The 12,086-nt window shown below is 39.8% G+C and overlaps 1 protein-coding gene across 4 annotated transcripts in view; it reads right to left on the bottom strand.

Moving 5' to 3' along the window:
- LOC126365920 (uncharacterized) overlaps nucleotides 1–12,086 on the bottom strand; it is a 179,193-nt gene that overhangs the window by 118,087 nt on the left and 49,020 nt on the right. For all 4 annotated transcript variants that reach the window (XM_050008667.1, XM_050008668.1, XM_050008670.1 and 1 more), the window contains exon 9: nucleotides 7,794–8,739. In XM_050008667.1, the coding sequence (XP_049864624.1) occupies nucleotides 7,794–8,739 (946 nt within the window). The remainder of the gene's footprint in view (nucleotides 1–7,793; nucleotides 8,740–12,086) is intronic.

The following is a 12,086-nucleotide window of genomic DNA, read 5'->3' as shown; positions in this document are numbered from 1 at the left end:
TTCTGCTTTTACCTAAATCTTGCATTTAACTCTGGACTGCACAAAAATGTAGAATAGGGACTTAACAGAAATTTTTTTTTTATTTTTAGACACTGAATAGCATTAATGAAAAATGTACATTTTTATTTAAAATAAGGCATTTTGATTTCTGTATCAAATATTAATTTATTTTCATGTAATAAGATGTTACCTTTATTTAAAAATTTTGATTCAATATTTCTTGATAAATATTTGCATCTGATAATAAAAAGTAAAAAAAAATGTTTATGATTACAAGCCTTCTACGTTAAAGACTATTTTTAAATACTGGCTGCACTACCAGTCACTATTTTAAAATACTCTATGCAAATATTTTTTAGTTAACAGCACTAACAAATCTTTAAAATGTCAAAGGCAATTTTTTCTTTTAGGAAGTACGTCTTACCACTTTGGAAAATTAGTGATCATGCACTGACCTTCAAATCTCGAAGTATGAGGAAAATATAAGTCCATAAGATCCTCCTGTTAGTACAGAAACACTTTACAAACCCCCATTTAAAAAGTACAATAATTGTAGCATTCACTAAGGAAATATCTGTAAATCCATTGTTTACTCAATTAACTCCAAAGACTTCAGCCCTTCTCAAATACCAGTTTAATTATGCAAATTTAGTACATTATTTATAAGTCTACAAAAAAAAAATCACTTATCTTGTTGATTCGTAAAGGAGATTTAGAGTTTATGTTGAATCTTGAGGATGGGGTTCATAGGCATGAAACATAATTTAAGGTGAACAGAGATAAGCCATTTGAGCATTTAAGTGATTAAGGAAACTGCATAAAATTTAATTCTGTATGACTGGACTGGAATTTTTAACCTCACTATTCCCAAATACATGTCTAGCCCCTTCACCACTATGCAACTTCACTTCGTGTTATTTGGGGGCCGCACACAGCCACCAAAAACCTCTTCCAGGCACTTAAGTGAGGTTTGCAGAGTATCCATGTAGATGCAGAATGTCACAGCAGCCTGAAAGTCTGCACTTCAATACTGTGTTCTTCACAATAACCCATATATTTATAAATTACAAGTGGAGGATGCTCTCAATTTGTAGCTACTATTATTAGCAAATTTCACATTATACTGCCTGTTTCTACAGGGCGTATACGTGGACAAGGAAAAAATTCCCAGATTTCCCAGTTACAAATGCACTTTTTCCACTTTAAGTGACAGTATATTTCCCCTTGGAACTGAAAAACTTATCAATCCATTGAACAAATAATCAAACAATGGAACATCCAGGATGGAATGTAGCAATACGAGAGAAGGAAAGTTGCTACTCACCATAGAGCGGAGGTGCTGAGTCGCGATAGACACAACAAAAAGATTCACACCATCATAGCTTTCGGCCATTAAGACCTTTGTCAGCAGTAGACACACGCTCTCACGCACTCTCACGCATTCAAGTGCAACTAGCACACACATCTGCAGTCTCAGAGAGCTGAAACTACACTTAGCGAGCGGCAGCACCAGTGCATGATGGTAGTGGTAACTGGGTGGGGGTAAGGAGGAGACTGGGATGGGGAGGGGGAGGTATAGGATGGTGGGTGTGGCGGACAGTGAAGTGTTGCAGTTTAGACGGAGGGCAGGAGAGGAGATGCGGAGGGGGCAGGGGGTAAGTAGCGGAACCTATAATGTTTATAAGGCTTAATATACAACATATACACCACATTTTCGTTTTTCAAATGTACCTGTAGTCAAATTCCACCCAACACAGCACATTGAAAACAAGACTAAAAAGCATTTTTGTAGGCCAATCATAGCTCGTGTCATGTAATCCTGTCATGCGATGGTAGTAGATATTCAGAGCATACGACACTTGATGCGGTCAGCCAATAGCAACATCACTGTCAAGTAACGCGAACACACAAATAAGAAAAGTTGATACTTTAAATTAATATAGGAGTACACAGTGTAGCTACAAGAAAAGCTAAGTTTTCATATGTCATATCTGTTTTTTTGAGTGTGTTTCACATTAAGATAGGTCACACAAACGTGCCACTAAAATTTTAAACAACATAAATATCTGGCCTTATGGGCTCTCAATTCTTTTCAGTGGCTTGTACTCAAAGTGTAAAGCTTTAAATGACAGTCATACACTCTGCAGCGTAAGAAATTCAAAGCATATTCTAACAAGTAACGTAATTCACCTTGCGAACCACCATTCGCAATATTTTCCGTAACTTCTTAGAATTCATTTCAGCAGCTGCAGAGAGCACCAGAAAACAGGTGTTACTGCACATGCGCTGCTACAATGAAGTAGGAAGCCCTCATGCTCATATGTATGAAGCATTAAATCTTACATAATGTCACAAAGAGAAAGGACATCACAGGATACTCCAAGAGCATCGGAATTTCGTAAACCATTTTAAAATGCGTAAATCTGTTTAAAACACACATTTCTATGTCCAGATTAACGAATAACTAGGCCCCAACCTGATGTTAAGCTTTTCAGTGTGGTTTTCGGGATGGACATTTTGTTGCAGTACCAGTACTATATTATCTCATGGTTGATGATAATGTCGTACGTGCCAGAAGGTGAATACATCCACTTTAAATTCAGCAAACAGTTGAAACTAGTCAATAGTGTAGAATGAAACACTTTGTTTCAAATAAACAGACTGTCTCTACGGAAGAGATTATTAAAAGCCAAATTTCTGTAGCAAAGCAACAAAAGTAACTTCATTGTCCTGCAAGGAGATCAATGTTTGACTGCCAAAAAAATGTGGAAATAAAATAAAATCAGGAAACAAACTAGTAACATATTTTAGATTACTCTAATTATATGAATGTATTTTAATTAACTTGATATCTCCCCGGCCACAGAAATACGTTTTGTTTCCATCTGACATGAGAGCTATACACGAAGAGGAAGCACTAAAATCATATAAACCTAAACACGGGTCATGTAGACACTACCCCCCCCCCTCCGAATGCAGACTGTTCTGCGTATGTGCAGATGTGGCACCTTTGAGGTGGCAGCAAAAAATTTTCTGGGTAGCATCTGGCTGCACATTGCTACTGCTGATACACCTAACAGCCACACTTCAAGTAGCCAGAAGCAGAGAAGGTATACCCATACCCGACTCAAATGCGCATGTGCATGAACCTGATGGCAACTGCTCCAACAAACCTAATTAAACATTTGTGATGTCACACTCATTGGGATCAGTTTTTTGTTATGGAATATTGCATGGTCCTCTTCTTTGACACATTCTGCAGCTGACAGATGCTTATGTGTACACTGCGTTCCGTTGTAATGGCAAATTTCCTTTCCAGCTCAAGTTTTATTATTACTATTATTATTTTTCTCTCGTTAATGTTTTATTGCTATAGTATTATTCTACAGTAGTGGCATACAGTAAAATTGTTTGTTACAGTATCAGAACAGTCAAAATTACAAAAATAAAACTGAAAACTAAAACGGAAAATTCCTAGGTTTTTCCCAGTTCTCTTCTGAATGAAAAAATTCCCGTTTTTTCCCCAGATTTCATGGATCCTGGAGTGTATACACCATGTTTTGGCTACACAGAGGAGGACTGTATTACAATACCACACCAGATATCAACAGTCAATAGTTTGTTATCAGTTGCAAATAACAAGCATGATTTGGAAGAGTGTGTGTGTGTGTGTGTGTGTGTGTGTGTGTGTGTGTGTGTGTGTGTGTGTGTGTGTCCAAAATTTATCCATTTTTCTTTACACACATTGAATGTGTCTTAGCAATGATTTCATCTGGCCCTTACAAAGAAAGAGTACTGAATTATTCAACTGATATACAATCCAATCAGATTCCGACAGAAGGGGAAAAACGTAGTGTACAAATTTCCCCTTATAAACTCACATTCTGCTATGGATTCTTGACCCACCAATGTGTCACTGAAGCATATGACCATCAGATAATAAGGTCAAATAATTTTAATATCTGATAAGCATATACTGAGAATGTCCTAAGATGTGTAGGCTCTCAAAGGAAAAAGAGCCATTTGGCTAAGATTTGCTTTGTAGCCACATGGTGTGGAGGAAGTCCTCGAGTGGCACCACTTTAGAATAACCAAGCTAAGAGCCTTTATGTCACCCCTGTCCCACAACATAAAAAGCAGTATGAGAGATCAGCAGAGCCACCCCTGTGTGGACTACGATTTACTGATGAAGACACACCACCTAGGAAATAAAACTAAGAGAGACATTCGCAAGACCACTTCTTAGGCAATCTCCTACCTTGTCTGTTTGGCTTTGGATCTGTTATGAAGATTGGCAGAGAAGTTTGCCACCACCTTAGCTGGTAGCATGTTCTGACTTTCATTGTTCTAGACTCAGATGTGCACAGTACAATTACTGCACGGAAGAACAAGGTTGCATCATGAAAAAATTTAGTCATATATGCCAAAAATCATGTGCATCAAAACTAAATCACCAAAATTTTGCAAGCACACAGTCTGCTCTGTGAACACTTTTTACGTATCAGAACTCTTTGCAAGCTGGACAAACTTTTTATTCATTTTTTTGTATTATCATCTTATAAACTCAAAACCCTATGAAGGATAGGCGATTACTATGGGCAACCCAGCATTGTGGATGGGCTGTTCTTAGACACTGAAGGCTACCTCAACCTTCTTTTGTATCATGATTCAATAAACACAAAAATTGAATTTTTACCTTTCTGTTACTGATTTGCGGCCTTCCCCTTGTTCCACATTCTATAAAAACTTAAGGCTGAAACATCTAGGTAGGTTATGTTCACCATCAAAAGTACGACAACATTTCATCTTGCTATCTCTTTAACGTGATTATATCGAGACGTATATACCTAACCTTCATTTAATATGTGCCTCTTGATCCGTCGACTTTGTGGCAAATTACTTGCAAAGTACCCTAGTTCGTATAGGACAGCCACCACAAAATGAAGAGAGGAAAAGCAGGGTGTATATGTGGACAAGGGAAAAATCCCCGATTTCCCGATTAAAAATATACTTTTCCCTCGTGAAAATACACCTTTTCCGTGTTAAGTTACAGTATATATTCCCTTGGAACTGTAACACTTAATCCTTCAAATGGTATAACTTCCCGGCACTTTAGAAAATGAAATCAGAAAATAAATCTGTTTCAGAAAGATCTTTGATGTGCAGCAACATGTATGCTGCATATTTTCGTATCATGAAAGTGAATTCCAAACAACACAGCAAATTAGTTTCCGAAGCATTAAAATCGAGATTGCTCATGTCACGTGATCTTGCCAGCTGATGACAACAGATATTCAGAGCACAAGACACGTGATGTAGTCAACAGATAGCAACATCACTGTTAAGTAGCGTTAACACACAAATAGGAAAAGTTAACAGTTTAAATTAATACACACAGTACAGCTGCATGAAAACCTATCATGTCACATATAATGTTAGTCTTGAAGATTAAAAATTGACAGGAAAAGCTAAGCTTTCATATATAATATTGGTTCTTTTTTGAGTGTGTTGCATTTTAAGATGCATCACACAATGTGGCAGTAAACTTTTAAATAATGACATAAATGTCTGTTCTTCTGGGCTTCAAATTGTTCTAAATGGCTGAACCCCAAAGTGTTAACTTTTAGATTAGAGAAGCACTTTGTGATTTAAGCAATTCATCACACATTTGACACAATGTAATTCATCTCGCATAAAAGGTAATTTATTTTGAAAGTAACACTTTTCAAACCACCGTTTGCCATATTTTCCCCATGACTTGTAAAAATAAGTTCATTTCAACAATTGCCAGAGAGCACCAGAAAAGAGGCATTATTGCACATGTGCAGCTTCATGATATAGGAAACCCATATGTTCATACGAATATAGCATTAAGAGGTATTACATCACACCATAGAAGAAACAGGGCATCAAAGGATACTCTGTGAGCATTAGAATGCCATAAACCATACTAAAATGCATAATTCAGCTTGAAGTGTGTATTCGTATGTCAACATTCACAACAAAACAGACCTCAATCTGATATTAAGCTTCTCAGTGTGGTTTACAGGATGCAAATTTTCTTGGAGTACCAGTACTGTATTATCTCATGTTTGGTTCTTTATTATGGCATAATGTCTTACGTGCCAGAAAATGAAAACGTGCACTTGAAATTCAGCAAACAGTGAAACCAGTCAACAATGTAGAATGAAACACTTTGCTTCAAATAAACTGACAGACTCTGCGCAAGAGAGAAAGCCAAATTTCTTTAACAAACCAACAAAAATAACTTCATTGTTCTGCAAGGTGATTAATGCTCGAGTGCCAAAAATGTGGAAATGGAATAAAAATCAGGAAACAAACTAATAACATATTTTAGCCTTCTGTAATTGTGTGAATATTTTCATTTACTTGATAGCTCCCGGCCACAGAAATCCATTTTGTTTGCATCTGATGTGAGACCTATAAACAAAGAGGAAACAGCAAAAGAACTGAACGTAAACATGGGTCTCGTGGAGACTAACCCCTCCCCACTACAACTCAGACAGCCCAGCACATGAGCGAATCTGGTAGCCTGGGAGTGCCAGAAAAAAATTTCTGGGTATCATCTAGATGCTTAATGCTACTGCTGAAACAGCTAACAGCCAGAAGGGAAAAAAAGTACTGCTCATACATGACTCAACTGCGTATGTGCTTCAGCCCACTAGCAACTGCTCAAACCTAATGTGAATAGTTGTAACAACAAGGTATTCAGCAGCACTTTGTTGTTATGTATTGCATAGTCTCTGTCCTAAAGCATTTGACACATTTTGCTGCTGGCAGACACTTGTGTGTGGACTGTATTTTGTTGTTGTAAACTGCTGATTTCCTTCACGACTTCAAGTTGAATTCTGCTTTTTCTCCCATTATGTTTTACTTCTGCAGTAGAAGGATACAGTAAAATTCTTTGTTAGAGTGTCAGTTCTTACCAACCAAAATTAGAAACATTTAATTGAAAATTAAAACAATGAAAAATTCCCAAAATTCTAAACAATTCGTTTTTTCCCAGTTTTCTCCCAATTGAAAAAATTCCTGGGATTTTCCCAGTGCGTATACACCCCTGATAAAGGGAAAGCACATCAAATGCAAGTAAATTATATCTAGCAAAAGAAACTTGTAACCTTGCTATATTTAGTCAACAGTGACCCCATTTTCCATTATGACTATGGAACTAGCAGGTTCTTCCCATTCGTAATGTCAAGATCATGCTTCATGTTTTACCAATGACTCATACTTCGATAATAAATGACACAAAATAGAAGTTTGTACTTTTCAGTCCATTAATACGGATTTGAATCCTGATTGTCCAGAGTTTTACACCCATGCCACCCCTCTCAGATTTAGATTTGGATCTGAATACCACTCTAGCACAAATTTCTAAGCTTTGAAAATAGTTCAAAATGTATAAGTGGCACTGGACAGTGAAAACTTTCTGCAATTAATGGGTCAGAAGAGTAAATGCAGGAAAGGATTCAGACACTGGTTTCAGGATAGCGATAATGGTAAGTGGCTGGAAATGAATAAAAAAATGCTAAGAGGGAAAATGAGTGCACTGCAGGTGAAAGCAAGAAAAATGAAAAATTGAGAGAGAGATATGCTAGCAGATACACAGATATCATCATAATCCATATAAAACAGAGGCGGTCCCCATCTTGGCGGCTGGTATGTAGACCACAGTTTGTCTCACTGACAAAAATTTCTTTCTGACCTATTATTTAATGAACTATTTGTGGGAGGGTCAGAGAAGAGCAAATGTTTAGTCTAATAAAACATACCTCTTCATCCTTTTTCTGCCTTCCTAAGTCTTGTTCGGAATGATTAGGTCTGTGCTGACTGTGTGACTTAATATTCTTCTGATGGATGTTCCTGTTTTCTGTTTTATTTCTATCACCACTTTTATCACCACCATGTTTTCGATTTCCTTGACTGTGTTCATTCCTTTTACTGGCTTCATTCTGCCCATAGCTGTTACGACCCTTGCCAGGTCCATTCTGTCCATAACTGTTACGATTCCCTTGATTATGATCATTACTCTTCCAACCAGCTCCATTTTGGCCATAATTGTTATGAGGTCTATTCTGCTTTTCACTACTGTGTGTTCTATTAACATCGCCAAAGCCAGGAGACGTGCTTGTTTTGTTACCTCGAGCATTACGTTTCTGACTGCCAGATTGCTTCGCTGTCTCACTCTGCATGTAATTATTTTGGATTTGATCATGTAAAGTATTTTGCTTTCCTGTATTATTGATTCCTAACAGTGGTGAAGGCAAGTTCCCAGACACTTCTGCATCAGCCAAAATCCTCCCTTTCACATTTTCACTAGCCAACACATTTTCTCCATGTTGCAATGAAGGTTTGATATCCGATTTTTTGCCATAATCTCTCTTTTCATTATTTCTTAGTAAAGGCTGTGGTGTCTGCAACAATTCTGCATTTGCTGAAATTCTTTCTTCACCTTGGTGAAGTATGCCACGTTGAGCATCACTCTTCTGAGTGAAATCTCTCTCAATGCTATTATTATCCAGACCATTTCTTGGAGTGCTCGTACGATAGCTGTTATTGACTGGAAGTACTGGACACTCTACAACTTTATTCTTATCCATCATATTTTTCCTTTGTTCAAGAACAGAGTGACTGTCTTTGTTTTCAGCGATCGTCAGTGGTGAATGAAGAGATAATGTTTTATTGGGTGATACTCCAGTGGCAGTGTTTACAATTCCCCTGGAAAAGACAAAAAGAATTGCTGCAAATGTCACAGGAAAAAATTTCAAACAAAAACTAAAGCACGTACGTCAATTTTTGAAAATATAACTGAACTAAAATTAGTTGTATGAGAAATCCTACAACAATTCCAGTTTATTACAGACATGATAATATGAACAGAAAGAGAAAGTAAGCATAAGAAGTGGTAATGAGAGTTGACGGGTATTACTCAGAGGATTGCTATATATCCACTGTGGATGACTAACTGCGACTATCATTTAAACTGGTGGTTTATCTTGTAATAAATCTGCAACCAGTAGCTTTTTTTACTGTTTGTTGAAACATGAACATGTTTTCAAGCCACTGCAGGCTCATAAGCGGATGGAGGTGTTACAAGAACATTTCTATCTGGATAATTATTCAAATAAATAGATAACTAAAATTTATTCATTAATAAATTACATGAAAATTAAATAAGTGACAAATAATGCCACCACATTTTCTTTGGTTATTTCTTGTACAGAATCAGTTTTGGTCCCCTTGGCTCCGTGCAGTTTCTGTTTAATAAATAACTTATTAGTGGTTTGTTCAGAAATGTGCCTTTGTGGCTCAGTGGTTTAAGTTCCAAGCAGCAAAACTTAGGCTTAGGGCGCAATCTCGTTTGATCTTACTATTTTCTCTGTTACATATCACTCTTTCACCTTTAACAATAACAATAATTCTAAGTCAAGTTGCGCCATATTTCCAACTACATGCTGAAATGTAGATCCCACTGTAACTGACTGAATAAGTCTCTTCAGAAATGGGAAAAAGTCAAGGGCACACCACAATGCCTAGTAAAGCACTACAATGCTGAAACCTACCTTTGAGTCCCCAAGCTTAACCCGATTTACAGCGTAACAAATGAAACAAAAATGCTTCTAGGCAAACAGCCTCAGCAGTATGGGCTGTAATGCACTACGCAGCTGCAACGTTGAGCAGCCAGCTGATGGTCAGTACCAACAGATCAGTCAAGAGAAATTGATGTGGAATATGTTATCCTTTTTTTCTGATAAACTTATTTTACTATAATTATATAAAAAAATTCTGTCTTCTTACTTTGTTTATTCACTCCGTATAATAAATTCACATACACAGATACTACAAAACCTTTCACCTGACTCCATCAACCTCCTGACACCACCGACACCCCGCACCCCTACCTTCTACCTTCTTCCTAAAATTCACAAACCCAATCATCCCGGCCGCCCCATTGTAGCTGGTTACCAAGCCCCCACAGAATGTATCTCTGCCTACGTAGATCAACACCTTCAACCCATTACATGCAGTCTCCCATCCTTCATCAAAGACACCAACCACTTCCTCGAACGCCTGGAATCCTTACCCAATCTGTTACCCCCGGAAACCATCCTTGTAACCATTGATGCCACTTCCTTACACACTTCCTCCGCACGTCCAGGGCCTCGCTACGATGGAGCACTTCCTTTCACGCCGATCACCTGCCACCCTACCTAAAACCTCTTTCCTCATTACCTTAGCCAGCTTCATTCTGACCCACAACTACTTCACTTTTGAAGGCCAGACATACCAATAATTAAAGGGAACAGCCGTGGGTACCAGGATGGCCCCCTCATATGCCAACCTATTCATGGGTCACTTAGAGGAAGCCTTCTTGGTTACCCAGGCCTGCCAACCCAAAGTTTGGTATAGATTTATTGATGACATCTTCATGATCTGCACTCACAGTGAAGAAGAACTCCAGAATTTCCTCTCCAAATTCAACTCCTTTGGTTCCATCAGATTCACCTGGTCCTACTCTAAATCACATGCCACGTTCCTTGACGTTGACCTCTATCTGTCCAATGGCCAGCTTCACTCATCCGTCCACATCAAACCCACTAACAAGCAACAGTACCTCCATTATGACAGCTGCCACCCATTCCACATCAAACGGTCCCTTCCCTACAGCCTAGGTCTTCGTGGCAAACAAATCTGCTCCAGTCCGGAATCCCTGAACCATTACACCAACAACCTGAAAACAGCTACCCTCCCGACCTGGTACAGAAGCAAATAACCAGAGCCACTTCCTCATCCCCTCAAACCCAGAACCTCCCACAGAAGAACCACAAAAGTGATCCAGTCCCGAAAAGTATCCTGTCACAAGTGGGGCAGACTCTGAATGTGGCTCTCCAGCAGGGATACGACTTCCTCAAATCCTGCCCTGAAATGAGATCCATCCTTCATTAAATCCTCCCCACTCCACCAAGAGTGTCTTTCCGCCATCCACCTAACCTTCGTAACCTCTTAGTTCATCCCTATGAAATCCCCAAACCACCTTCCCTACCTTCTGGTTCCTACCCTTGTAACCGCCCCCGGTGTAAAACCTGCCCCATGCACCCTCCCACCACCACCTACTCCAGTCCTGTAACCGGAAGGTGTACACGATCAAAGGCAAAGCCACATGTGAAAGCACCCATGTGATTTACCAACTGACCTGCCTACACTGTGAAGCTTTCTATGTGGGAATGACCAGCAACAAACTGTCCATTTGCATGAATGGACACAGGCAGACAGCGTTTGTTGGTAATGAGGATCATCCTGTGGCTAAACATGCCTTGGTGCACAGCCAGCACATCTTGGCACAGTGTTACACCGTCTGGGTTATCTGGATACTTCCCACTAACACCAACCTGTCAGAACTCCGGAGATGGGAACTGCCCTTCAGTATATCCTCTCATCTCGTTATCCGCCAGGCCTCAACCTCCGCTAATTTCAAGTTGTCGCCACTCATACCTCACCTGTCTTTCAACAACATCTTTGCCTGTGTACTTCCGCTTCGACTGACACCTCTGCCCAAACTCTTTGCCTTTACAAATGTCTGTGCGTGTGCGTGTGCGTGTGCGCGTGTGCGTGTGCGCGTGCGCGTGCGCGTGTGCGCGTGCGCGTGCGCGTGCGCGTGTGCGTGTGCGCGTGTGCGTGCGCGTGTGCGCGTGTGCGCGTGCGCGTGCGCGTGCGCGCGTGTGCGCGTGCGCGTGCGCGTGCGCGCGTGCGCGCGTGTGCGCGTGCGCGCGTGTGCGCGTGCGCGCGTGCGCGCGTGTGTGTGTGCGTGTGCGTGTGTGCGTGTGCGTGTGTGCGTGCGTGAGCGAGTGTATACCTGTCCTTTTTTCCCCTTAAGGTAAGTCTTTCCGCTTCCAGGATTGGAATGATTCCTTACCCTCTCCCTTAAAACCCACATCCTTTCGTCTTTCCCTCTTTCCTGAAGAAGCAACCATTGGTTGTGAAAGCTTGAATTGTGTGTGTGTGTGTGTGTGTGTGTGTGTGTGTGTGTGTGTGTGTGTGTGTGTGTGTGTGTGTGTGTATCTATC

Source organism: Schistocerca gregaria, chromosome 4, assembly GCF_023897955.1.
Source record: "Schistocerca gregaria isolate iqSchGreg1 chromosome 4, iqSchGreg1.2, whole genome shotgun sequence".
In the NCBI taxonomy this organism is placed as follows: Eukaryota; Metazoa; Arthropoda; class Insecta; order Orthoptera; family Acrididae; genus Schistocerca; species Schistocerca gregaria.
This window is presented reverse-complemented; position numbering and strand designations above follow the sequence as displayed.